This window comes from Passer domesticus, chromosome 1 (genome assembly GCF_036417665.1).
Source record: "Passer domesticus isolate bPasDom1 chromosome 1, bPasDom1.hap1, whole genome shotgun sequence".
Taxonomy (NCBI): Eukaryota; Metazoa; Chordata; class Aves; order Passeriformes; family Passeridae; genus Passer; species Passer domesticus.
The window spans coordinates 112,546,504-112,571,766 of NC_087474.1; the positions used below are offsets into that span (position 1 = coordinate 112,546,504).

General features: G+C 38.1%; 1 protein-coding gene across 1 annotated transcript in view; it reads left to right on the forward strand.

The window, feature by feature from the left end:
• The window catches only part of MYOM1 (myomesin 1), a 75,816-nt gene that overhangs the window by 17,595 nt on the left and 32,958 nt on the right, over nt 1–25,263 (forward strand). The window contains exons 5-20 of the mRNA XM_064434520.1: nt 948–1,105; nt 4,716–4,808; nt 5,654–5,742; nt 5,868–5,927; nt 7,328–7,492; nt 8,075–8,236; nt 11,372–11,513; nt 13,620–13,819; nt 15,407–15,463; nt 15,838–15,962; nt 17,598–17,781; nt 18,805–18,979; nt 21,225–21,346; nt 22,271–22,597; nt 24,157–24,353; nt 25,097–25,223. Coding sequence (XP_064290590.1) covers nt 948–1,105; nt 4,716–4,808; nt 5,654–5,742; nt 5,868–5,927; nt 7,328–7,492; nt 8,075–8,236; nt 11,372–11,513; nt 13,620–13,819; nt 15,407–15,463; nt 15,838–15,962; nt 17,598–17,781; nt 18,805–18,979; nt 21,225–21,346; nt 22,271–22,597; nt 24,157–24,353; nt 25,097–25,223 — 2,383 coding nt within the window. The remainder of the gene's footprint in view (nt 1–947; nt 1,106–4,715; nt 4,809–5,653; nt 5,743–5,867; nt 5,928–7,327; nt 7,493–8,074; nt 8,237–11,371; nt 11,514–13,619; nt 13,820–15,406; nt 15,464–15,837; nt 15,963–17,597; nt 17,782–18,804; nt 18,980–21,224; nt 21,347–22,270; nt 22,598–24,156; nt 24,354–25,096; nt 25,224–25,263) is intronic.

Sequence of the window (25,263 nt, forward strand, 5' to 3'; positions counted from 1 at the left end):
AATTGGAAAACAACCAATGGAAATTACTACACACAGAGAGAAAAGAAAGTAAATGACGAATGCCTGGCTAAGTAGAGGTACCTCAGGATTTGAGAGTTGTAAAAGGTCAGTCAATTTAATGACAGCTGTATAAAAATACCAATCTAGAGCATTATCAGTAACACATAAGGAGCAGTTGTTTAATTGTGTTGGAATCTGTTAGGTCTATGATAAAGAGCAGTCACTGTTTGATGAATGTTGAGGACGAACAGAACCTGTCCAGTACTGAGAAACCATTGTAAGGAAAACTGGTATTGCCCTGTTTATAGAACTCCTCTTTTAATAATCTGGATACAGGAACCTGTAATTCTCCATATAGGAAAGTTAGGGCAGAAAAGAAATCATTTAGTTTGCAGAAAGCAAGATTTACACCATATTAGGAGTTTTTCCCCAGCTCTGTGGATAGTCAAGCAGTTAAAGCAGTTGAACCATCCTCCTTGGGAGGATGAAAGATCCTGTCAGGAGGAAAGGTTTGAAAGTAGTTCTGTCAGAGATGATCTAGGCATAGAGAGCCTTGCATTACAGAACAAGTTCAGAAGATATCTGAGTTTCAGGCCGATTTGAAATTTCATTCTGTATTTAAAATTATAAATAAGTAACTAATTGTGGAATATTATTTTAATCAGAATAGTTTTGAGGGGAAAAGCCCTGTAACATCAAATCCAGTTATATTGGAAGGGGAACTTGTGGAAAATGAAAACTTTATTTTCTGTGTCTAGATGAGAAAAATACATTCAATGTATCTGGATATTAAAAAAAAATAAATTGCAGGGGGATTTGCCTTTTTCTTTCTTTTTTTTTGGGGGGGTGCAGTTTGTGGTTTTTTGCTTTGGTTTGATTTGGTATTAATAATTTGCACTTCTAACTGCTGCTATAATCAAGTGTATAATAAAATGTTTCTTTTCCAGCTAGAAGAGACTCAGGCATTCCATAGGAAGTTGAATCAAGATAAACTCTTACATCCTCCTGAGTTTATCATTGAGCCTCGTTCCCACACTATCTGGGAAAAGGAAAATGTTCGATTTAATTGTTCTGTGGCTGGCTGGCCAGAACCCCGTGTTACATGGTAAGTTTATATCCCTGGCACTGAAAGTCACCTCTTAACCAAAATCTGAAGTCATCTCAGTAAATGTAGTCGTTTTTCTGGAAAGATATAAGTTAAATTAAAAAGAAAAAATCATGTACTGATGGCAGGCCTGTCAAACACCTTTCAAGTCACATTGTACAGAAAAAGAGCAAAATATTAATATGAAGTAATAATAATAACAACAACACAAATAATTATATAATTATTATAGTGAATTAATTAATAGAATAATATTTTAAATATTTGTGTAACAGCAGTAGGAATAAATAGACTTTTTTAAAATTTGGTAGAGACATCAAATATATTCCTTCTATCAATGATTCAGGAAAAATAGCAGTTTAATTTATCATACTGTCTTTGATAATGTTTTCCAAATACTTGAGTTTAGTTCTACAAATAACACTAATGTCCCTGAAGCATTAAAGAAGGCTTTGATCAAGAGCAAACATTTGGCAGCTGAGCAGTTCAGTGCCGAATCTCCATGAACAGAAATCCCTTGATGATGCTGTGAGATCTCAGTAATGATGATGTGTTCATAGCAGACACACTGACAGTGTTTGGAGTCAATGACTTCAGGTAGATCTGGAACCATCCAAGATGAAAAATTTGGAAGTATTGGAAAATTTTACAGAATCACAAAATATGCTGAGTTGGAAGGGAAACATCTACTATATCAAAATGTTATGTAATAATCATATATTGCAATTTGCTACGTGAATTGCTTAAGGGACTCTGCATTTATTTAGGTCTTGAAAACCTTTATGTCAGGGCTTGTCAAAAATTGCTATTAAGAGGTATACTAATAGGCCAGAGCTGAGTCCACAAAGTCACTGATCTCTCTCCTGGGACTCTGACAGCCAGGCTCTGCATGGACACAATCTTCCTGTCCTGTAAGGGTTACAAGTGCCCTGTGTTCACATTCCACCTGAAAAGGATTCCAGACCAGCCCTTCAGATCTGGTCTCAGTTGGATATAAGCAATGGTCAGCTATGCTCATGGCTGTAATCCAGCTCTGTAACCTGAATACTACCCAAGAATTTAAGAGCTGGGTCATTTTCACTTTTGTTGAGATTCACCTTATCCCCCAAACCTGACATGGTTAAACTGAGCCTTCAGCTGTCTGTCTGCTCTCGCTGTGAACCAGCCTTTCATCTAAGTGCTAAATGTGGATGGTGGAAATTAATACATCATTTTACTGAACATCTGAATTCCAAGGGGATTTCAGTTTGCCACAGGCTACTAATGGAAAAAAAAAACCAAAAACCAACCAACCAAAAAGAGATCACATCCTTTTCAGCAGGTGTCTTTGCTCTAAGATATAGAACAGTGCTGACCTGGATCTGTCAGCTTTCATTCAGCCTTTCTAACAAAATGTCAGTAGAATATTCCAAACAGTCATTCTTTCTATAAGCAATGAAGACCTTTTCATGCTGTGCCTGAAAAACTATAAGGCTTTATGGACTTTCTCTAAAGAAAACCTGCTTGATGCAGCTGTTCTGACTCCCTGGAAAAAAAAGCATATGGAAAACCCAGGACATTTGAAACCAGTAGCAGAAAGCATAAATTATCAGTGCCTAATGACAGTGAGAGGTTGCAGTCCCACATTAGCTAATGACTTGGCTGCTCTGGAATTTGCATTTCCAGAAATAACAAATGGTCCTTCTAACACGACTCCTATTCTTTCTATAGATGAATATAAATAAACAAAAATTGAATCAGTTACTTTTTACTAACATGATAGTGAAGACAAAAGATGTGAAAGTCTTCTTGCTGCTGGCATGACCCAGTAAAAGCTTGTTTCTGCACAGCACCCCATGCTACCAATCAACTTTGCTGCCATAGGATCCAAGAGTTGCCCAGCCCTTTGGAGAAAATTTAAAGATACTGTGAGTTAAGTCCTGTTTACAAAATTTCATATGCCCTGGAAAATATTAAGAACTGGTGGCATTATTCTATTTTCTAAAATATTTTACGCACTAGAAGTAATATAAAGATGCCCTGATGTTCCCAGGCAGTTCAGTCTGGGGGGGCACCAGCTCACAGATGAGGTGAAGAGTGGTGGTGAATGTATTACTCTTGCTGGATTCACGTATTATTCACTGCCTAAGCCAGGATAATAGAGTAATGAGGTCAGGGATCTCTGCTAATTGATATAGAATAGAGAGTGCTGCCCTGCATTGAGTCCCTTTTCATAGACATTTTGCTGAGAGGAAGATGAGGATAAAAAGCATTAGGCTTTATGGTCCTTACTCACTTAAGCACTTGGAAAACTCTCAGTGTATTGCTATGCCCAAATATTTGTAGTCAGGGAAATATTCTTTATTGTACAACACTGATGGTGCTGAAAGACACTTCTCAGATTTATTGTGGATATAGCTTCATCTTGAGACATATTCAACTGATAATATTCTTGGTGAAAATAAAATAATTAATTACTGGTTTGTTTGGTGAAGTGGGGCAAACCACTGACACCAGACCAGTTCCCTTTCCTGACTGAAAATCATGAAAGGTTTAAAATATAAAATCTGAAATGAATATGCAAACTTATTTGTCTGGTTATCTGTTGTGAGAATAAAGATTTATTTAAGCTACATCAGACTAAAAGGTGCGTTTATCTATCATCCTTTATAATTTCATTTTCTTTATATAATGCACCTTATGAAGAACAGGGAAGAAGCTATGTAAAATAAGACACTCAGGAAACATTTTTTCTTTATGGACCTCAAATCAATGCCAAATGTAGTGAATACAATTCAGAGTGCAATTTGTTTATTTATTAGATTTCTATTGCCAGTTTTTTCCATATTTCCAGTGCTGGCTTAAGACAGGATTCAGACAAACATTTACTTGGTTACACTATGTATTATCCAGAATGAGTGACATTTCATGCAACAATTGAAGAGGAAGAATTTATCATGCACCACTGTTCTTCCACTATGAGAATCTCAAGGTGTTTGTATAAATTCTGAAATTAGCAGTACCAGCTACAGCACTGATTCATTCATTCCTTCAAGCCAGGACAACTGGGAATTTTGAACAGTAAACCTTCCCTACCTGAAGATACAACTGTGCCAGAAAACACTCATAGTGTATTCCAGTCTAGCCGTCTTAAGTTGCAAGTAAACAAAAAATTTAACTTTCTGACATTTTTGTATATAAAGGTTTTAAAAGTAGGTCAAATAAGCAAACCAAAGAAAATTTTTATGATAGCTAGTAAGTAAGGAGGCTACAAAATTTTTATTTGTCATTTACAAAACTCTGAGATGTTGCTCATGGGAATCCTCCTTTCTTTTACAAGTAGCAACATGAAGTTCGTGGTAATATGAACTGATTTTTGTCTCACTCAAGACTATTTTCTTCTTTTAATTTGAGAATAAAATCTGCCTGGGGCAGATCAAAGAGAAAGAGAGAAAGGTTACACTTACAGACATATGAAATATCTTCCCAGAGACATTTCATATCTCTGGAAGTTTATCAAGGAGAAATTATGATGTTCTACTGATGTTCTACTTCAAATATCAAGCACCTGACCTTTTAAAGTACAGAATGACTTGTCTTTGTGACATACTGCTTCTTTGCTTTTCCATAGGTACAAGAATAATGTGCCCATTGATGTACAGGCTCACCCGGGCAAGTATATCATTCAAAGTCGATATGGGCTGCACTCCCTGGAGATTACCGAGTAAGGAAATATTAAATAATTTAACAAACAGCTTTAGCTGAAATGTTGCTATAGAATGAGAGCTGCAAAATGTGAACATACCTCTTGGGGGTGTAAGAGATATCAAGTCAGGTAATATCAGAGATATCAACTGAGTACATGCAATTTACCTGAGTTATTTATCTGGATTATTTATCTGGATGTTCTATTTATGGCAGAGTCAGAAAAGTGGGACATCTATGATTACTTTTTCCATCTGTCTGCTTGATGAGTACAATTAAACATGTAAAAATATGTGAATTAACTGTCTTTCAAATATAGCAAAGCTCACTATTCTTCCTAAAATGAGAAGCAGAACTGAGATCCTCACTTATATACATAGAAGATCTTTAATAGTACTCGTCTTCCTAGCAGGAAATTTTTTGCACACCCTTTGCATTAAAAATATTGAAAGCATAAGTCCTAATGAACAACAACTTGGATTTTACAATTTTTTTACTGTAAGGTGCCCTTTGAAAGCATTTTATGAAACCTACCTCTCCTGCAAGTTCCATGTTAGGCATCTCTTCGTAGAAGATAGTAAATTAACAATGAATATTATCAGATAATTTTCCCTACTTATGCTGTATTACCAATTTCAAATCTCTGTGTGATATTTGAAAAGAGACATTTATTTCAAACACTGGGGTTTAACATTGAGAAAAACCTAATGGCTCCAATCAGTCCAGTGTCCAGTGTGTCTGTCTCCCAAGCTTTTACTTTAGTGATTTTACCCAGATTTCTGAGGGTTTTCTTAATCTAAAACACCAGAGAGGCTACACCAAGGAGCAATTGGGTGCTCTGTCTAATCATTTTTATCATTTCAGATGTGACTTTGACGACACTGCCCAGTACCATGCCTCTGCTATGAATGTCAAAGGAGAAGTTTCAGTTTATGCTTCCCTCGTGGTAAAGAGTAGGTTGCAAAATATATCCTTCAAGGTTTTTTAAATTAATATGCACATTAGCAGTTTTGGTTTTGTGGCTCACAGAGCCTTTGCCTCTTGGTGATAGTGACCGGTTTTGTCTTTTTCTGTGTAGGGTACAAAGGAGAAATTGACGCAAGTCTTTTGCATGCTAGAAATCTTTCCCTCTCTCCATGTAAGTTACAATATGTTTCTTTGACACTTCCATTTATAGTTGTGACATCATGACACATGATTAAGCAGAATATTTAGTAATATTATTTTAAAAAGAAGAAGGTCTGATCTACAGGGATGTGGAGCTTTACAATTTGAGATGGTGTTAGCCTCATTAGTGGGGGGAAATGGCATTGCCTTCTACGTCTGTTGGATTATATATGAAATATCCTGTTAATGTTGCCCTTCACTATGAAATAGAATCTGTCAAAGAGAACCACTTTCTCTTTTGCAATGTGTAAAACATGCCATGTGCCTACATGGGAAGCATGTGCCTACATAGAGTAGGTAGGCTTAATTGTTATCTACTGCTTATGTGGTTTTGTAAGATGTGAAAATGAACAGAAAATGCATGGAAAGGATTATATATCCAGAACTCAATTAGACTATTTTTGGGTATATCAAGGTAAAAATTGTAGTTTGTTTTACCTGAGAACCTCACTTTTTAACAATCTGGCATCCGTGCTTCCATGATGATAAGACAATTCACCCACCTATGCCATGTGGGTGAAGGTGCCCTAGGAACCCCATGAAGTGTTTGACAGATGAGACTTTCATATATTTCAAATAAAATTTGGGATTCATCACTTCTTTATGGGAAACAAATGTCAGGATTTGCATATATTCATTGATCACAGGAAGAGGGAAAGTTATCAGTGTAGGCTAGTTGAGTAAAAGTAAAGTGTGACCTTATTTTTTATCAGCTGAACTGTTTTCAAAACAAACATGGAAGCCTCTCTGCCGTGTATGTACAGTACAAGAAAGCCACTTAGGATGTTCTGTCTGAAAAACTGCACCACTTGGGACACATAGCATCCAAAAAGATGAATTCAGGAACAAGAATAGAAACAGGCTACCATTTTATATTAATATAAATATTATTATTTTGTAAGCTTATTAGTTTACAAAAAAAAAGGCTGAGTGGACACATGACTACTCTAAGATAGAGCAAGGAGTTAAAATGGGGAAAGAGAAGAACCATATAAGCTGAAGATCAACTTGACCTGAAGAAATAATTAATCACAAATAGAAATATTTTTCAGTTATAAAACAAACCTTATGATAAAGCATTGGATTACAAATTTTGAAAATTCTGAAATTAAATTTTGCAGAAGCCTCTCCCGGCTAAAATGAATTAGCTGTGAGAACTTGTATGAATGAAGAAATAGTCAATTCTCTGCAATAGAAAGGACTTGGATTATCCAATACTGCAATTGCCTCTGAAGATGATGACTTAATATACATATTGTTCCTATTTATACCTTGAAATTTACCTGTGATTATATTCATAGTCACTGAGTATTTTTTCTTCCTACTCTTGTCACAGAAGGAAAGAAAACTAGATGTTTTTCTCTTTTACAGTTGCTGTTACCCCTCATGGCTATGCTTCCAGGTTTGAAATCAGCTTTGTCGACAAGTTTGATGTAGCCTTTGGGAGAGAAGGGGAAACAATGAGTCTGGGCTGCACAGTTGTCATCAATCCTGATATCAAGCGCTTCAAACCAGACATTGAGTGGTACAGAAATGGTGAGAATGTTTGACAAGAAGAAATATAAACTTCTTTTATGTAAATCTTTACTTATTTCAGCTTGTATCAACGTTATGATTTGGTCATCACTTTCTCTGGTTTTCCAATGATATTTTCTCTTTTTCAACTAGAATTGTTTCATAATTTAGCATTTTGATGTGAAACCGCAGAAAACTGACAAAGCACTGTGAAAAAGTCTTCTAGGGATTTTTTTTATTTCTTAAAAAAATCTAAATTAGAAGCATTTTTATAAAAGCCATCATCTATGTGGCCCATTTATAGAGCTCATGTAGCTTTTACTATTTATTTATACACTAAGATATTTTTTAAGTAGTTGCACAGTGTTCTGTAACAGCTCATAAAATATAAAAAACTATTGCTTTCTGAAGTAGTGATTTGAAATCAAAGACAAAGTTATCATAAGAGCAGAATTAGATGTTGTCTATGACTGTTTTCAAAGACAGAATTTTGTCTAATTAGAGTGGTCTCCTTTATATTTCCAATCTATCCCAATATATTCTCCATATTCAGAATCTATTCCTCAGTAGATCCTGCTCATAATGAAGTTCTCTGATTCCTAGGTGTTCCTATCACACCATCCAAATGGGTCCAGATGCAGTGGAGCGGGGAGCGAGCTTCTCTGACACTGACTCATGCCAACAAGGAAGATGAAGGTCTTTACACGCTCCGAGTGGCGATGGGAGAGTACTATGAGGAGTACAGTGGTTATGTCTTTGTTCGAGGTAAAACACTGTCTTGTGCACAAAACTCACTACAGAGCTGGGGAAAACATCTTGGCAAAATCAGATATTTGAATGCTTCCCCCCACCCCGCCCCTTTTCACCCCCCATTACAACAGAATAATTATTTTGTATTATAGATTCTAGCAATGTACATTCCAGTTGTTATCTCAGGAGAAAAATCCATGCACGTGTCAGGCTTTAGTGTCATCTGCCTGAAGAATTCTAAACTCCATTGACATTCTCAGGAGGAAATTTAAGGTATTATGTTCAGGGTGCTGAACATCAGTCATAAGGATGAAAAATTCACACAATAAGTTACAAATGCTTTTTTGTAACCACCCCACTGCAAACTAAACTGCACTATTTTTATCAAGATTTTCTGCTCAGTTTGAGAAGTTCTCTCTAATGCTCACTGCAGGAAAATATACAGTGGAATGGAAATGTAAAGGTCTGCAGCTGGAGAAGCATAATCTCATGCAGCAGAATAGGTTGGTGTCTGTCTGGAGAGGTGCTTTTCAGGAAGGATCCTGGTGGACCAAGGGGAACATGTGCCTTTGTCACAAAGACAGTGGAATCATGTCCTGCATTAGGAAAAGCACTGCCATCAGGCTGAGGAGGTGGTCCTTGCCATCTATTCAGCGCTGGTGGGGCTCATTCAATGCTAGATTCAGTTCTGAGATTCCCCATGCAAAAGAGACATGGGCTCACTGAAGTGAGGCCACTGAAGGGATGTGAAGGTGATTTATGGCTCGGAGCATCTTTCACATGAGGAAAGGCTGAGAAAGCTGTGACTGTTTAGCCTGGAAAAGAGAGATCATGGGAGGAGTTTATCCAAGTGTGCCTGATGGAGGGGAGTAGAGAAGACACTGGTACAGGTTACTCAGACAGGCTGTGGAGTCCCAGTCCTTGAAGACACTCAAAACCTGATTTGACATAGCCCTGGGCAACCAGCTCTGGCTGACTCTGCTTTGAGCCAGGGGCTAAACTAGACAGTACCTGGACCTGTCTGCCAATCTCAACCACTGTGTAATTCTCTGAAGTAATGCAGTGAAGAGTAGAATTAAAATGTAATTTTTTGTAAATGTTGTTTGCTTGTACCATCAAAAACTTCACTGAATATCAATTAAGAATTATTTCTTTAAAAGGAGCCATGGCTATCACGTTGTGTGCTGATTCTATATCTGTCCCAGCTGCTAAAAGCAGCTGAAGTGTGTAATGCTAATTCAAAAGGCTCTGGAAATTCTTGGCTCTGAGGTCATGCCCAGAATGGCTTCTTGTTGCCAAGTCCAGCAAAACTGTGTGAGATGACAACCTGCCCAGAAAATACAACTGAAGCAGACATTTTCATCACCTGAAGAAAGAACCTGAAGAAATGAGCTTCTGTGACAAGGAATAGGACTTGTCTTTCTTTATTCATTTTACATCGTGCTGCCATATAAATAAATTATCACCCTCAATCCTGTTACATTTTCTGGCAACACAGGTGTGACCTGACTGAACCCACTACCCTTTTCAGTAGAGTATCTTCCTAGCCAGTTGGTGTATTTTCCAAATTCTATCTACATTAATTATAGTCTACATTCCCGTTTAAATGGTCTCCACAATCTTGGTTGGCTACTGTATTCCTCATTGCTCCTCCTAAACTGTAGCCAACTTTTATTTAAATGGCAGCTCTGGTATTTAAGCTGGGGCAGTTGTCTTTATGTGTCACACAGAGAAATCAGTGTATCAATGGAAGGGAGGCTCATAATGTTACACGTTCAGATGGGCTTCCAGAGCATGTGTGACTCCTCTGCCATGGCTACAGGTCATCATTTGTCAGCAAGCCATCAGGGATGAAATCCTAGCCTCCTAGAGGCTGATCAGCAGCGCTGGTTCTCCCAGCTGTTTCCCAGTCTGTCTTGGAAAGAAACTGTTGTCTCACATTCTGTCAAGTGGTAAATACAGGCAATTAAAATCTGTCAAAATGAGGTCTCTGAAGACATTTTGTTATTACTATTAATGTTCTTAGTATTCTGTGATGTTAACTGGATGGTTTACTCTGCATGTTACCATTTTTAAAAATGCATCAAGTTACCTGTAATTAGAACCTGGACTCTGCAACTTTGGCGCAGCTTCAAAAGCTCCACGTGAGGTTACTCTAAGAGAAGACTCTGCAATGTGCAAAGTGTTGCTGGGAATTTCTTTTTTTTTTTTTTTTGAAGACTACTGTTTTACTTAATGAAGCATATTAAATTCTCTAATAAGGCATTTTTTCATGAAAGTTAAAATCATGATGCCTTGAAACGTTAAACCTTTTTGAGATCTCAGGTTTATATGGAATGTATGAATTGTATTTATCAGCAATTTTTTTTATTCAGGTATGTAACTCTTAGGTCATTTTTGAACTAGCTCTCAATTGTACAAATTTATGTTATTCTGCAGAGAAACAACATCTCTTATTTGAAAGTCTTTCACAGAATCTTGCTGCAAAGGTTATTTTTCTCTGCATGAATATTGCATCATCTCACAATTAGACTCTTTGTAAACAGTAAAAATTCCCTAGTGCCCAGCATTATGCTTTATTTTTCAAAGCTTTAGATAAGACATGTCCAGAAGCTGATGCAGGAGTCAAGGCCCTTTGACACCAGCAATCCCAGATTTATATAAACACTTGAAAGGAATGATACACTTATCGTTCTATTCCACAGGGATAATGCATGTGTAATATAATTAAACTTCAGAAGGTCTTGGTACCTTTGCAGTTCACAGCCAACCAAAATCAAACAATGAAGAACTACGAGTCGAGATAAGATATTTAATTCAGTGTTGTTATATCCAGGGGGTGAATACTTTTAATTCAACTATTGCCTGGCTGCTAAAGTTTTTAGTTCAACAGTATCTCTTGCAGCTCCCTAACCAGAATGCATGGTACTAATTCTATTTAAAATGTCTAGATGAATTACATTTGCAGTATGCTGTAACATATGAAACATTTGTAAATGTTGCAAAGAAAAGCCAAAACCTAGGAAAACACTAGCAATATAAAAGCAAATACTTTTTGAAGTCACTAGGAGCACAATTTGATCCTTAAAGAGTAATAATTGTAAAAGGACTGTGGTTCACATTTACAAACATATTTCTCCATCCTCATAGATGCTGATGCTGAAATCCCTGGAGCCCCTGGAGCACCACTAGATGTGCAGTGCTTAGATGCCAACAAAGATTATGTCATTGTCTCCTGGAAGCAACCCGCTGTCGATGGAGGAAACCCCATCCTTGGATATTTCATTGACAGGTCAGTGACTGTGCTGGACTGGAGAATTCATATTGCTGCTCATACCAACTCAAAAAAACTAAAGGCACATTGCAAAACATGAGATAAAACAAGTTTATTATTTTCATTCTTGTTGCTGGCCAGAAGAAAACTGATTTTTTTGTTGTTGTTGTAGTTTTTTTTGATTGGCTGGCCCTGATCTAACTTTCATGGAAATAATCACATCTTGCTTAATTTAATTGCACAGAAAGGATTCTGCCAGATCTGCACAGCTCAGCCCTGGCTGCTTCCTCTGAGGCATGAGAGGCCTCAGGATTTTGTAGTGTTGGGTAGTTCTTCTGCATCAGGCAGCTGTGGCTCCTTCAGTACCAGGGCTTTCTTGCCTCTCTCCTAATAGTTACTATGCACCAGAAAGCAAAATACTATCTCAAAGGGACTTGGATTTCTTTCCAAAATGCTGTTGTTATTCCAGCTCTTCAATTCATAAGCTTCATGGAAATTATTTTTAAAAATAGGAACTCTCCATGTGTTACACACTGTGGCAGGATCCTACAAGACAGTGATTTAATAAATTAAGTCAGTATTTTGAGACTTGCAGTGATTTTCAGTGCTGGTAATATTTGTTTGAATTTTGGTAATAGAGTCCATCATATGAGATTCCTCTGGGATTATTCAAATGCATGTAAAAACACTCAGACATTTATATATATATATATATATATATATACACTTATATATATATGAAATATGTCATTATGTTATGCCTTTGAATATGCATAAAGTATATCTCAGTAAAAAGAGGGTATTGCTTTGTGAAATAAATGCAACACTCAAATACAACATTACTGTTTTGATAACTTTGGAGTGCCAGTCACTGCTGTAACAGTGCTTTGCTAGATATAAGCTATGGCTCTTTAATATTCATTGAAAAATCCTAAACAAAATCAAGGCTAGACTGTGAACAGTAATATCATGTTAAAGCTAGGCTATTAAGGGATCTTAGCCCTGAGAGTAACTGCGAGAGAAATGGCATTTTGCTTTTTCTGTTGTGTTCACCTTCTTTATTCTGCATTTGCTCTCAAATTCAAAGCTGTGTTACTGCTCTCCAGTGTTGGATCCCACTAAAGGTATTTAGGGACCCAAATATTCAGCCAGGGTAGCCCCTAACTGCCTCATGGATGAGCCAGCAGGACTGGTTCGTGCTAATGGTAGAAGCAAAGCTTGGTCATCCCTCACCCCAAGCAGACACAAGAACCACAAAACCATCCTGAGTGGGATGGTAACAATTCTCAGGAGAGATTCTTGCATGTACCAAGAAATATGGGTAGGAACTGTACTCTTCTCTTTGGCAGATATCTCACCAGATAATCTCTTCCAAGCTGAAAGGTCATGTTTCTCTTGACCATGTTGCTGGATACAGGGAAGCTATCACCACAGGCTTCTCCTGCCTCGCTGAGTTGAAGTGGCTACTCTCACATCTTCCTTCTGCCATAAACCAGCCTCCTGATATGTGTGAGGCTTCACAGGTGTGGGACCAGCAGCACCATGCTGGGTCCTGTCATCGTAGGGACTGCAGCCAGCACACTGCAGGCTCCCTTGGCAGCCCCAGTGGTCTGGTCTCTGAAGCAGAGCCTGTCCCACTTCAGCCCCATTCACAGCTATCTCTGTGCTGGGCTGCTCCCAGAACTCACAATGGGGGTCTCTGCACCCCATGAAGCCCAGCATCTTGTGGGATGTACAGTGCAGCATTGTGCAGGAATGATGAAGTAGTGTCCTTCTGGCAACTGCAAGGGATGCGTATTTCCTGTCCCTTCAAGCAAGCTAAAGCTGACACTCCCTAAGCATACTTTGGAGGGTTCAAACAGTGAAGTGAGTCCGCTCTTATCCCTTTTTCAGTTCAGGAAAGAAGGGGTGCAGCTGTGAGGGATTTAGTGCATGCCCAGCTGGTGCCTCAGCCTGATGCCTTGGTGCAGCTGCTTTGATGTCACCAGTACATAATTCCGCTGAGGAAACTGGTACGGACCAGGCAATGAGCATGAACAGATGGTGAAGCTGCAAAGGCGTGGGGGTGCCCTGAGTTCATGTTTTTCCCTTCCCAGCACTGCTCTTGCTGTTTGTATTTTTCAGGTGTGAGGTTGGCACCTCCCACTGGACCCAGTGCAATGAGAATCCCGTGAAGTTTGCTCGTTTTCCTGTCACTGGTCTGATTGAAGGCCGTTCCTATATTTTCCGAGTCCGAGCTGTGAACAAGGCTGGTGTCAGCCTGCCGTCCCGGGTGTCAGAGCCTGTGGCTGCTCTGGATCCTGCAGACAGAGCCAGGCTTAAAAGTAAGATGTGCTTTTTACAGGTTGCATGAGAGGTTTAAGAAATCACAACTCATTTAAAAATCTATCAACTCATAAGCCTTCAAAATCCCGCCAGAGGGAGCAATGCAAAGCAAAAATATCCTTTGGAGACAGCTTTGCCAAGAAGAAATAATCTCAGTGCTTTTTGCATTAAGTGTTCTATCTGCTGAAATGACTTTGGCTGTCTGCAATGCTATGCTCCAAACTTGCAGGAAGTGGGGGGAAAGGCACAGGAGAGTTTAATTGCTTTTGTTCAGCCAACAAAATAGCTGAACAGATCCTGTGAATAGTCTCTCTCTGAGCCACAGACAAGGGCGGCCGACTCTGTTCTCATGTGACAATCCAAGTCTTGCAATAACATCAGAATGATACCAGGACAGCCCAAAAGATCCCAGGCTCTCTGCTTTAAGGTTAGCATTTTACAAGTCAAGGTTATTTCTCTTGTGACCTCACAATGTCTCAGACATTTTGCTTCCAAACCCATCTCTCTACGCATATGGCACAATCATATGCCTAAAATAAATTTCTACTTCTATTCAAAATCTATTTCTGCATATTTCTGAAGTTTTGCAATTCAAAATGGTCCAGTGTAAAGGGGTATATTATGCAAAGCTACAGTGCTCCCATGGTCCCAGCTTCTGTGAGCTACTGTGTGTAGTGCTGCAGCCAGATGATCTAGGTTTCCATTCAAGATAAAACAAAAGGCCAGAGGAAAGAGCCTTGGCACCGCCAAGAAACATTGCACTCAGGCAGACATGTGAAACCCTAAGCCTGGGGAGGGCAGAGGGCTTTTCTTCTCAATGGGCAGCATGGAAGCTGTCACAGGAGGTGAAGTCTGAGTTTGGTGGCCTATTCCTGTTATATCTCCTCCTCTCATCCCTCATAATTTTTCTCCCCACCTGCTTCCTCTCTTCTTTCATCTCCAAATCAGATCAGCCAATGTAAGGTGAACAACGGGGAGGCGGAGAACAGTGTTTGCAAAAATTATCTCTGAAAGTGCAGTGACCTGGTTGAAAGCTGCATAACTGCAATAGTGAGATAACATATTGGTTGCTCAGAGAGACACCCAAGTTTATCTAGTGGACATGCTGAGTCAGGCTGAGCTGTTACAGTTTGTGACTGTGACCCATGATTTACAAGCTGGTAATAAGAGAGAAAGTGGTTAAAAACAGAGAGGATGCAGCCTGCAGGAATTTGGCTGTTCCTTTAATAAGTGAACTGTTAAACCAAAGGAAGAGAGGATGGAAAATAAAGCTGAAACTAATTCTCTGAAAATTATGAGCTGAGTGAACCAAATACCTCTGCTTGTCACCTAGGAGACTTCAGTGACATTTCAGGAAGGAATAGATGTTTCAGTGGATTTTCTAGCTATGTTAAATGCTGAGCTGCTCTCAATATTCAAGCTGGTAAGCCTACAACTAGCTTGGGTAACTAGCTTGCTACATGAGCAACAGCCACAGCATTAACCAAAAATGGAGCTCAGGGGGATCTTGCAAATTTTAGTTTTGAACCACAAAAGAGTCAGTTTTCTCATTGTTCTCATTATGTTATCTCTGACATTTGTTTCAGGTCACCCTTCTGCTCCTTGGACTGGACAGATTATTGTGACTGAGGAAGAACCTGCAGGTAAACACAGCCCTTTTGCCCACAAATGTCTAATGTGAAGCTGGTTCAGTAATTAGGAAAGCTCTGAGTGAGTTCAGTGAACTTTGGCACACACCCAAAGTTTGTTGTTCTGAGAATCACTTGACCTTGAATAACTCAACAACTTGTTTTTTGAGGTGAAGTTTCATTATTCAGGACCTAACAAAATCATGCTTAGAATTAAAGAAGGAAATTTAAATTCAATATTTAGAAGACTTTTAACTCTACATTAAAATAAAAAAAATTAAGTGCTGAGGTATATCAATACTCCTATTTCTTAATTATGATGCTAATTCTGATACAAAAATGGAAGTATTAAATCCAAGTTCCCTTTCCTATTCTTCCCTGTCCTTCAGAGGGTGTTGTTCCTGGTCCCCCCACAGACCTCCAAGTTATTGAGGCCACCAAGAACTATGTTGTGCTTAGCTGGAAACCTCCTGGACAGCGGGGCCATGAGGGTATCATGTACTTTGTGGAAAAGGTAAAATTGGACATAATCAGAGTCATGCTGTGGCAATAGTTTACATTTGTATTGTCATCTCTTCCGGACCTCTGGTTAACTCTCATTTCTGTCTGAGACTCGCAAATTAGGGCAAGGATTAGAAGTTCATCCAGATAACTGAAACTGCAGCTTAAGATAAACTAGGAATAAAAGAAAAATAGGAAATAGGAAAGTAGATGAAAAATGTGTCACACCCAGTAATATTCTTCTTGAATTGTGTCATTGACCTACCTGGAGTAGAGAGAATAAAACTCCTTCTAAAATGTGAAAGCACAGAGCAAAATCACATGCTTTATGTGTGTGTGTGTGTGTATACACACATATATATATATAAAAAATGCATGTTTATTTATATATAATGTATCTCAAAAATATATATGATAGATATAGATGATATTATATATATATAATATCATATATACAATTATATATATAAAGTTTGTATTAATGAAGCTTGTCTGGCAGGACAGATTGTTAACATTTTGGATGGAAGAATTTTGCAAGAGTTTCTTGTCATCAGCACTTTCTAATCCAGCTGCCTTTTCATGTTTATCCTCTGCATTAGCTTTATGTTTGCTCCACCAACTCAACAAAGATCACAAAATTTCTATTCTGATCTCCTTGAACAGAATCAGTTTTAATTTCAGTTTTAATTTTTAATTAATATTTCCAAATCAGTTTTAATTTCACCTGCTTTTCTGAGATGTTTTTGCATGGCTGCTAGCCTAGAAAAGTCTTCACACCTTCACCCTCCCTATTAGCATCTCTTGGCTCTAATTTTTTTTATCAATGTTTTTTCCTATCAGTCTAGAGGTGTCATCAAGGGAGACATAAATATCTTCCCATTATGTGTTTTCCATCTCTCACTCAAAATCTGGTCTAAATAAACGAGTTTCACTTAGCAACAGCCTTAGAGAGGGTGAATATATGAATTTTGAGTTTCCATACGAGAAAGCTTTTTAATTATCGATTGCATGCGGAGTACTCAGCACTAATATCACATAGTCAGATGAGAATTTGAATCCCTCAGAAACCAGAATAATTTACTTGAAATTATACTTAATATAAATCAAAGCAAAAAAGTATTAGTGGTATAAGTGATCATGGTATGTAGATTTTCTAACCATGGAAGTAAAAACAATTCACAAATTAAGTGTAAATGTTATTTTTTTTTCTGGAAAATGAGGGTCAAATCATTATTAATTCTGAAAGCCACCCCAAAACCACCAAGAGTGCCACAAGAGCATCTAGAAGCAAAGTGATAATGTTAGGGTTTTGCTCATAGCATAATGCTGAATATCTGCAAAACTCATTTTGAAAGTGGTCCAGATTGGGTGCAGTTAATAACATCACTTCCTTGCAGTGGAGAGGGTTTAGCTCTGGTATATTAAAACCAGTAAAATTGTATGTATATTTTCTGGAGTAAGTGAACATCTGTCAGATTCATAAGCTTTGAAATATGCTCATTCTGTGGAAAGCCCCAGAGAAGGGACGTGTCTCCCTGTTCTCCACAGCAGACATGAATTTGGTGGCCCAGGCAGAAAGCCTTGATGTGTGAGATGCTCAGCCTTCAGATGCTTCTGTTCTAAATGTAGTTTCTGGGTTTGACTGCAGTGCGTTGCTGGCACAGAGGACTGGCAAAGGGTGAACACCGAGATCCCTGTGAAGTCCCCTCGCTTTGCAGTTTTTGATTTGTCTGAAGGCAAATCCTACTGCTTCCGAGTTCGCTGCTGCAATTCTGCTGGAATCGGTGAACCCTCAGAAGCAACTGAAGCCACTGTAGTGGATGACAAACTCGGTAAGCGTGTGGTCCTGTGTATTAAATTACCTCCATGGTACCTTTCCAATTGGTGATGTAATTGTTTTGTCTGCAGGCAGGTAGCTGCCCAGAAAATAATTCAAGTGTATGAAAAGCAGTCAGTGATTTATTCCCTTTAGCTAAAATAATTTTTGTTTGGGTTGTTCAGCCTTTAATGTAGTCAAATGGCAGATGCAAAGCAAGGAAATTAGGCTGCAAATAATGATGCCAAGAACTGCAATGACTGCAAATAGCAAAAGAAAATGAAAACTCAAGGAAGTACAAAAATGTTTTGTTTTACTTAGAGTCTTTTTTGAAAATAAGCCCAGATATCAGCAGAGTCTAACCTCCCTTCTTTGCCAAATTAAACAAAAGGGAAAAATTTAATACTTACATTGAAAGCAGAGACTATTTTCACTGGAAGCCAAGATGTTCAATACAGAAAGTCATCAGTAGCTACACCTACATCACCAATTTGTTTCCAAACAGCAATGCAGATTTCAATCCAATTCCCAAATGATCTCTGTTCACTTCATATTGACTTCTCAGAGAATTTGGATGCACATGGAATAAATTTTTTAAGGACAGCAAAACATCTCTTCTTAAAAAACACTATAGCTACCCTTTGCTACTTAACAGGAGCCTTGGTTTCTGGCTTATCCTGTGGGCTGCACAAGGTCTTCAATGTGCACCTAGCGCATTTTCTCTTTTAAAAAGCTCCAAATCAATATCTGCTGCAGATATTCATAACAAGGGGATAAACGAAACATGATTTTAAGGAAATACACTGAATCCTAGGCAATAGAGAAGTGAGGAACCCCACCACCAAAGGCTTGAGCCTACTGATCCTGTCTTGTCCTGTCCTGTCCTGACAGATTACTGAATTTCAGTAATCAGAGCAGTTTTTTGAAAATTAAATCTGTACTAGTCATGCTAGTATAATCAAGAATAGAATTTCATGCTTATTTTATTTATAAGTTTTAACTGGCAGGCCACTAATTTATTTCTGCTTCTCTCCCACAGATATTCCCAAAGCTCCCGGCCGTATTATGCCAACTAGGAACACAGACACTTCAGTTGTTGTCACTTGGACAGAGCCCCCAGATGCCAAGGAGCTGGTTGGGTACTACATTGAGTCAAGTGTGGAGGGATCTGGTCGTTGGGAACCATGTAACAACAATCCAGTGAAAGGAACAAGGTAATTAACCTTAAACCATGGAAATTATGGTCACCAAAGTCTGATTTACTGGATATATGTGCTTTCCAGCCATTAGTAGTAGTAGAGCTAATCTCTCTGTGGTAGGCAGCAGGCTGGAATCCCTTTTGCATGTGAAGCTCCTAAGAAGTTGTGAAACCGTATTTCAAACAGTGAGTTTTGTCCAAAGAGAAATTATAATCAACCTTATATTAGAAACAATTAGTTAACGGGGAAGAAATATGGACATTGCTAATGAAGAAAAGAGCAGCAGCTTGCTACTTCTAGCTATTGTACAGCCTAGCAACTTGATGAAAAGCAGGACATTGAGGAATGATTGAAGTTACAAATGTGGAGAACTAAGCTGCATAATGTTTGGAAGCAAAGTGCTTTGTTTTGGAAGACTGCTCTAAACATTTCTGGACTGTGTATCTGTACTGTCAGGAGGACAGTATCCCACTAAAAATATTACTTTTTGACTGCTCTTTCGCTTGTAATCATCAAGAGATAATGAACACTCAAATATTGGGTACAAACCCACATATCTTACTGATATGAAGCTTAGTCTCCAGTCAGAAAAAATAATCAAGATTTAAAACTTCCTGAGATAAATCAGATTTAGTTTTGTTTGAATAAGTATATAATCTTCAGAGCCTGAAACAGTAAGTGCAGAACTATTTCCTCTAGGAGATTGATGCCAATGCAGAAGTATTCCCTGCTTGTTATGACTGATTCTGCTTACTTGTACTTGCTATTCATGACAACCCTTATTACAACAAGTAAAACTCTGCTAAACACTCCTGGACCAGCTTTGCTGTTTAGAAGGGCATTGTAAATGCTTAGTATATCAGAAGTACCTAAAACCTCACTTGGCAGAACACAGACACAACAATGTCCTTTATATTCTTTAGTGCATTTATATTGTATTTGTATTTATGTGTGCCATTATTACATCCTTTCATATCTATTTCTATGAGTTATATTGCAGTTATATTGCAAGTGGGTGAAGTTTCGTGCTCTCTGCTTATTTTAAAATATATGTGACTTTTAACCACTGTAGAAATAAAAATATTGCTCTGAGTTACTATATATTGTGATACAAGTACACTGCATAGGTTTCTATCGCTGCATTTTTAGTGAGTGTGATATAATATATGATGGAGTCAGGCACAGGCTGTCTGTTAGCTCTTGGTTTTTCTGGTTGAGTCAAACTTAAAGCATTAGCTGTAGTTCATAGCTTGTCTTACACTGTATATTTTGATCTTTTGAAATTCTGCACACATCCTAGTGAAGGCAAATTATTTGGAAAAGTCTGATAGAATGGATAGGGAAAATTCCACTTTGAAAATTTTGATTGAGGTTTTTTTTTTTTCCTTACCCCAAAACAAAACTTTGATTTTGCACTCCACATTGTAGTTGCTTCATATGCCATTGCATGACATCAGCATTGGTAGTGCAATTATTACTACATTATAAAGTAAAACAAAATCAAAATAACATGTAATAAAATATACTTAAAATACCTGAAAAAATAAATGGTGTTTTAAACAAAAAAAAAAAATTCCATACCACAATGTATTACTAAATAAATTACTCCTGTCTTCAGAAGTTTTGTGTTTTCAGGGTGGATGCCAGAGAAAATTTATGAGGTTTTTTTTAATGTGATAATTAGATTATCAAGTAAACTATTATCTTCAAATAAAAGAATTGGATTCTTTTCTGACTTGGATTATTCTCATGTATTGAATCAAGAAAGTGAAGTACAAAAATAATTTATCTCCTATACAATGCCCTGTATTTTTTTTTAAATCTGCAGTTCTTCATTTATGATTGGAAGGGATTTATGTGTTACATACATTTTTTACTTGTGTCATAAAAATATCCCACAAGGAACAAATATAGACCTTACCTGTGCAGCTTTTCACATTTTTCTATTAGGAAGTATGGATTTTATATCCAGGCAGAAGTAAGGTAGACCCTGTGGTAACACAGAAACTTGTGTAGTCTCAAGAAGGAAAGAGTGTTCAAATAGTTTGTCTTAAAAGAGATGAGTTTAGACTTTGTTGTGTGAACGAGGTGCCCAGATTCTGCATTCTCTGACCTTCATATAAGTGACTGGGGTCATGGTTTGTCTTGGGTTTTTAAAAACCAGAATAAATATCATGGAAGAAATGCTTTATTTTCCCCCTTAAAACTTTTATTTTTTTCTGTAATACTTACTAAGTATTCTGTGACTGGTTTGTTTCAGATTCGTTTGCCATGGGCTCAGCACTGGTGAGAAGTACATTTTCAGAGTCAGAGCTGTGAATGCAGCGGGACTCAGTGAATTTTCACAGGAATCAGAACCTATAGAGGTGAAAGCAGCCATTGGTAAGCTATTTCCCATTGCCCCTTTCAATGGTAATTAATTAAGTAAATATGTTCTCAGCAATTATTAGTGACTAATTAATTGCTTTCATTCACAATGTCGTTCACAAATCATAATTTATCCATAGATCCTATAGTCTCACAGACATAGTTTCACACTCACTGCACTCTTGTACACTGTTCACCTTCACCATCCAGTTTTCTTCAGGTGTTTCTTTTGAACCATTGTGTGAGAGCACTGCCAAGTTCACTTAATAGGTATCCTGGAAAATGGAATGTCATTCTGATTGTCTAATCTGGTATATCACCTCTAATCTACACCATCCTATATACAGTCAGTTCCTAAGAAATTTATTTCCATGACTAAACCTAATAGTGCAATGTGTTGTCTGTACACCTTCTATAACCCTGTGTGTTCTCCCTTTGCTGATGGATTGTTTCTGTTTGCCACTGCCTGAACTAATCCATAAAGATTAATGAGATCATTGGACTAGAATGAATTGTATGTCTGCAACACTCTCACTCTCATTTGTATTGAAGCTGCATACCTCTCAACCTTAGAGCAGAGACATGTGGCCTAGGGCAATTTTGTGAGATCATCTTCATAGGAACACAAAGGTGACCTGGAAGATCTAAGACTAAAATAACTGTAGCAAAGTAATACTTTTAACTTTAACATTTTTTTCTGCTCTGAATACTAGATGTTATTAAAAAAACCCAAAACATTATTTGTGAGCAGGCTGAGAGATATTCTATGCATTTCAAATTTTCTTGAATTCAAGCTTAACATTTTGTGCATAAACACAGTGACTTGTCATGCTTCAGTTGTATTGTTCACTGCATGCATTTCTTAACTCTGTTGCCTAAATGAAGAAAAAAGAATGTGTTCTAAATCCAAATGTCTTTGTTGTTTTCTGGCAATTATAGGGGGAGGATTGCATCATGGTGTGTGTCCTGAACTGAGTGGTAAAGCTGCTGGACTAACAGACCGCACTACCAGCTGGGAAGGCATGCATGGGGCCTCCCAGCCTATCTTTGACACAGATGCTTTGCTAAAATGCAATGCTAAATTTAATAGAGAGACACTGCCCAGTAGCTGTGGCAAATTGGGGAGTACAGGAGACAGTAACACGAGAGGAATGGTTAAGGACCCTGTCACATCTGCACCACAAAAAGTTGCTGCTAAGCAGGCAAGTAAGTCTCGACCCGGGGATCTTTTGACAGTGGAAAAAGTTACAAAGAAGAAAGATACAGGTGAGAATTAATGAAATAAATAGATTTTGCTGCTTTGGTAGGTCCACTTCAGACTGCTGTAACTTCGGTTCAACTGTGCCACAAGTGGACATGCTCTACAGTGATGCATCTTCTATCAAACCTATTAATTATGTGCTCAACTCTCCATTAAGATCACTATGCATGTAATGGTACTGGAGACAAACTTAGTGGTTAATGAAAGTCAAACACATCAATATGGTTAGTAATTTAATGGCTTGTTTGACTGCATATTAATGTAGCCAAAGTGATATATTATTTCTAAATCACTTCAGTAATTTGTTAGGAATCTGGTTACCTAGTTATATATGTGGGAAGGAAACAAAATCTGTTTATGATGGTAAGCATGAAAATCTGTGTTCTGTTAGGAAATATGAAGGTCCTTTGTGGATTTTAGCCTAAGCTACATCTTACCTGCTGACACACTGTGCTAATGAGTGTTGTGTTCCATCTCTGACTAATAGTGATACCTAAGGAGGAAAACCTATCAAGTTATAGGCACAAACACAAAATCATATTTTAAATTTCAGTGCCTAAACACCCATTTTGCCCAAGATACGTGAGGCTTGAATATCATTTGAGTCTTGATACCTGGCCAGGGAACTAAACTCCTCCCTAGGCCTCTGAAGTGAGACACAAAATGTTGAACAGAAAACAAATTAGGGGCACTTGGGCCTAGCTGAGGCCAATAAAAAATATTACACACAAAAGGAAATATGATGTGGGATTTCCATCCAAAGTATGACTTCAGGGGCACAAGTAAGGCTTTTCACTGGTATGTTATATATTGGATGTGGGCAAGCATTTTTCTACTAGATACAGAAGAAATATAAGAAAGTGGGTAGGGATGAAATGAATGACTTCTGTATTGTTTTTTAAAAAAACCTGAGAAGGAGGATTATGCCACACATTTTTTAATGTAAGTTCCAGTAACAGACATGTTCCATTTCTGGTCATGCTGCAGTGTCTATGATCATTCTGCCCTCCATTAAGGTAAGACCACATGATGGGTGCAATGATAAAATTTGCACAGCATATAAATTTAAAAGAAAAAAAGAAACAGATAAAGGCAATTCTTGAGAGGAAAGAATGTGAGACTAATTTTTTTTTAAAAAAAGGAAATGACAATGAATATTGTGTTGTGAAAAGGGTTTTGCTTTCTGCAAAAGAAAACAAATCATTGCATCTCCAATTTTTTTGCTAGTTTTTGCAATGCTAGTTTTAGTTCCTCATTTTTCACAGAGAAAAATGAGTCCTGATCACTTGCATCAGAGCTGCAATTGCAACACATTCTTTTGCTATGTATTAGCCTGCTTTTCAAAAACAGGGGATCCTATAAACTAATTCCTTTGCAGTTTGGATTTTGCATTTGGTTTGTGGAAGCTTTCATCCTTCATTTCTTATTCCAGCTCCAGAAACTTCCCTTGAGCACATAAATGTTGTCCTAATTAGGAAACACAGGGTAGGAGCCACCTGAACACGGTAAGTGAAAGCAAGCCTGAGATTTTCCTCCTACTCACGTGTTATTGACATCAAAACAGCTGCTCCATCTCCACCTTACGACATCGTGGTACTCGAGAGTGTTCGCGACTCGATGGTGCTGGGATGGAAACAGCCTGAAGCCATTGGTGGAACTGAAATCACCGGCTACTACGTGAACTACAGGGAAGTGGTTGATGGAGTTCCTGGGAAATGGAAGGAGGCCAACATTAAGGCTGTTACTGAGAGGGCATACAGGGTAAGAGGTTAAATCCAGGTTATTGCTGGGGGAGCAGGCAGTGTTTTCAAATCGAATCTCAAAGATGGGTTGGGATGAATTATGATTCAGTGGACAGATGGTTCAGAGGGTTTGAATTCCATGATGGTAAATTTATTTAGCCCTATTAAACTTCTCTACAAAATTGATTGTACACTTATTTCTTAGTCTGGCACCATTTATCATGTGTAAATTCACTGACATAATCTTATATTTTGTAAGTCAGGCCCTCACAATAAATGGAATTCCTACTGGTTTGGTGGACATATCCCAGTGCTTGCTGGTGCTAAAACCAGCTCTGTGCCAGCTGCTTTTTGTGATCAGTTCTTGACCCAATTTAGAGACAACTTTGTTGAGCTGCTTTAGAAATGAAAAGCAATGCCAGGACTGAGTTTCACCCCACTGTGAGGACAAATCTTGCCTCAAGTGAACTTGCTCCATACCACAAGACAGACTAAGTTGAGCAGTACCTTGTTTCCTCCCTAGCTACCAAAGTGTCTATCACTAGGAAAACGGGGTTGCAATTTGAGTACGCTAAGATCACTCATGTGTGCTCCATCACCGATCAGAGGAAAAGCCAAGATAATTATCATGTTAAGATGTCAATAATGCTTCCATCTTCAGGCACACTTAAAAGCAAGCTCTTGTTTTCAACAATTATTATTGTGACTTTCTTCTGAAGTCCTAATCCAAAGTTAATAAGTACCATTTTATTGATCCTGCAGATCCAAAACCTGAAGGAAAACATGGTGTACCAGTTCCAGGTGGCTGCTGCTAACCTGGCAGGGGTTGGGGCACCCTCCAAACCCAGCAAGCCCTTCAAATGTGAAGAGTGGACCATTGCTGTGCCCGGTAGGATCCTGAGTGGGACACAGCCCAGGGGTGCTCTGGG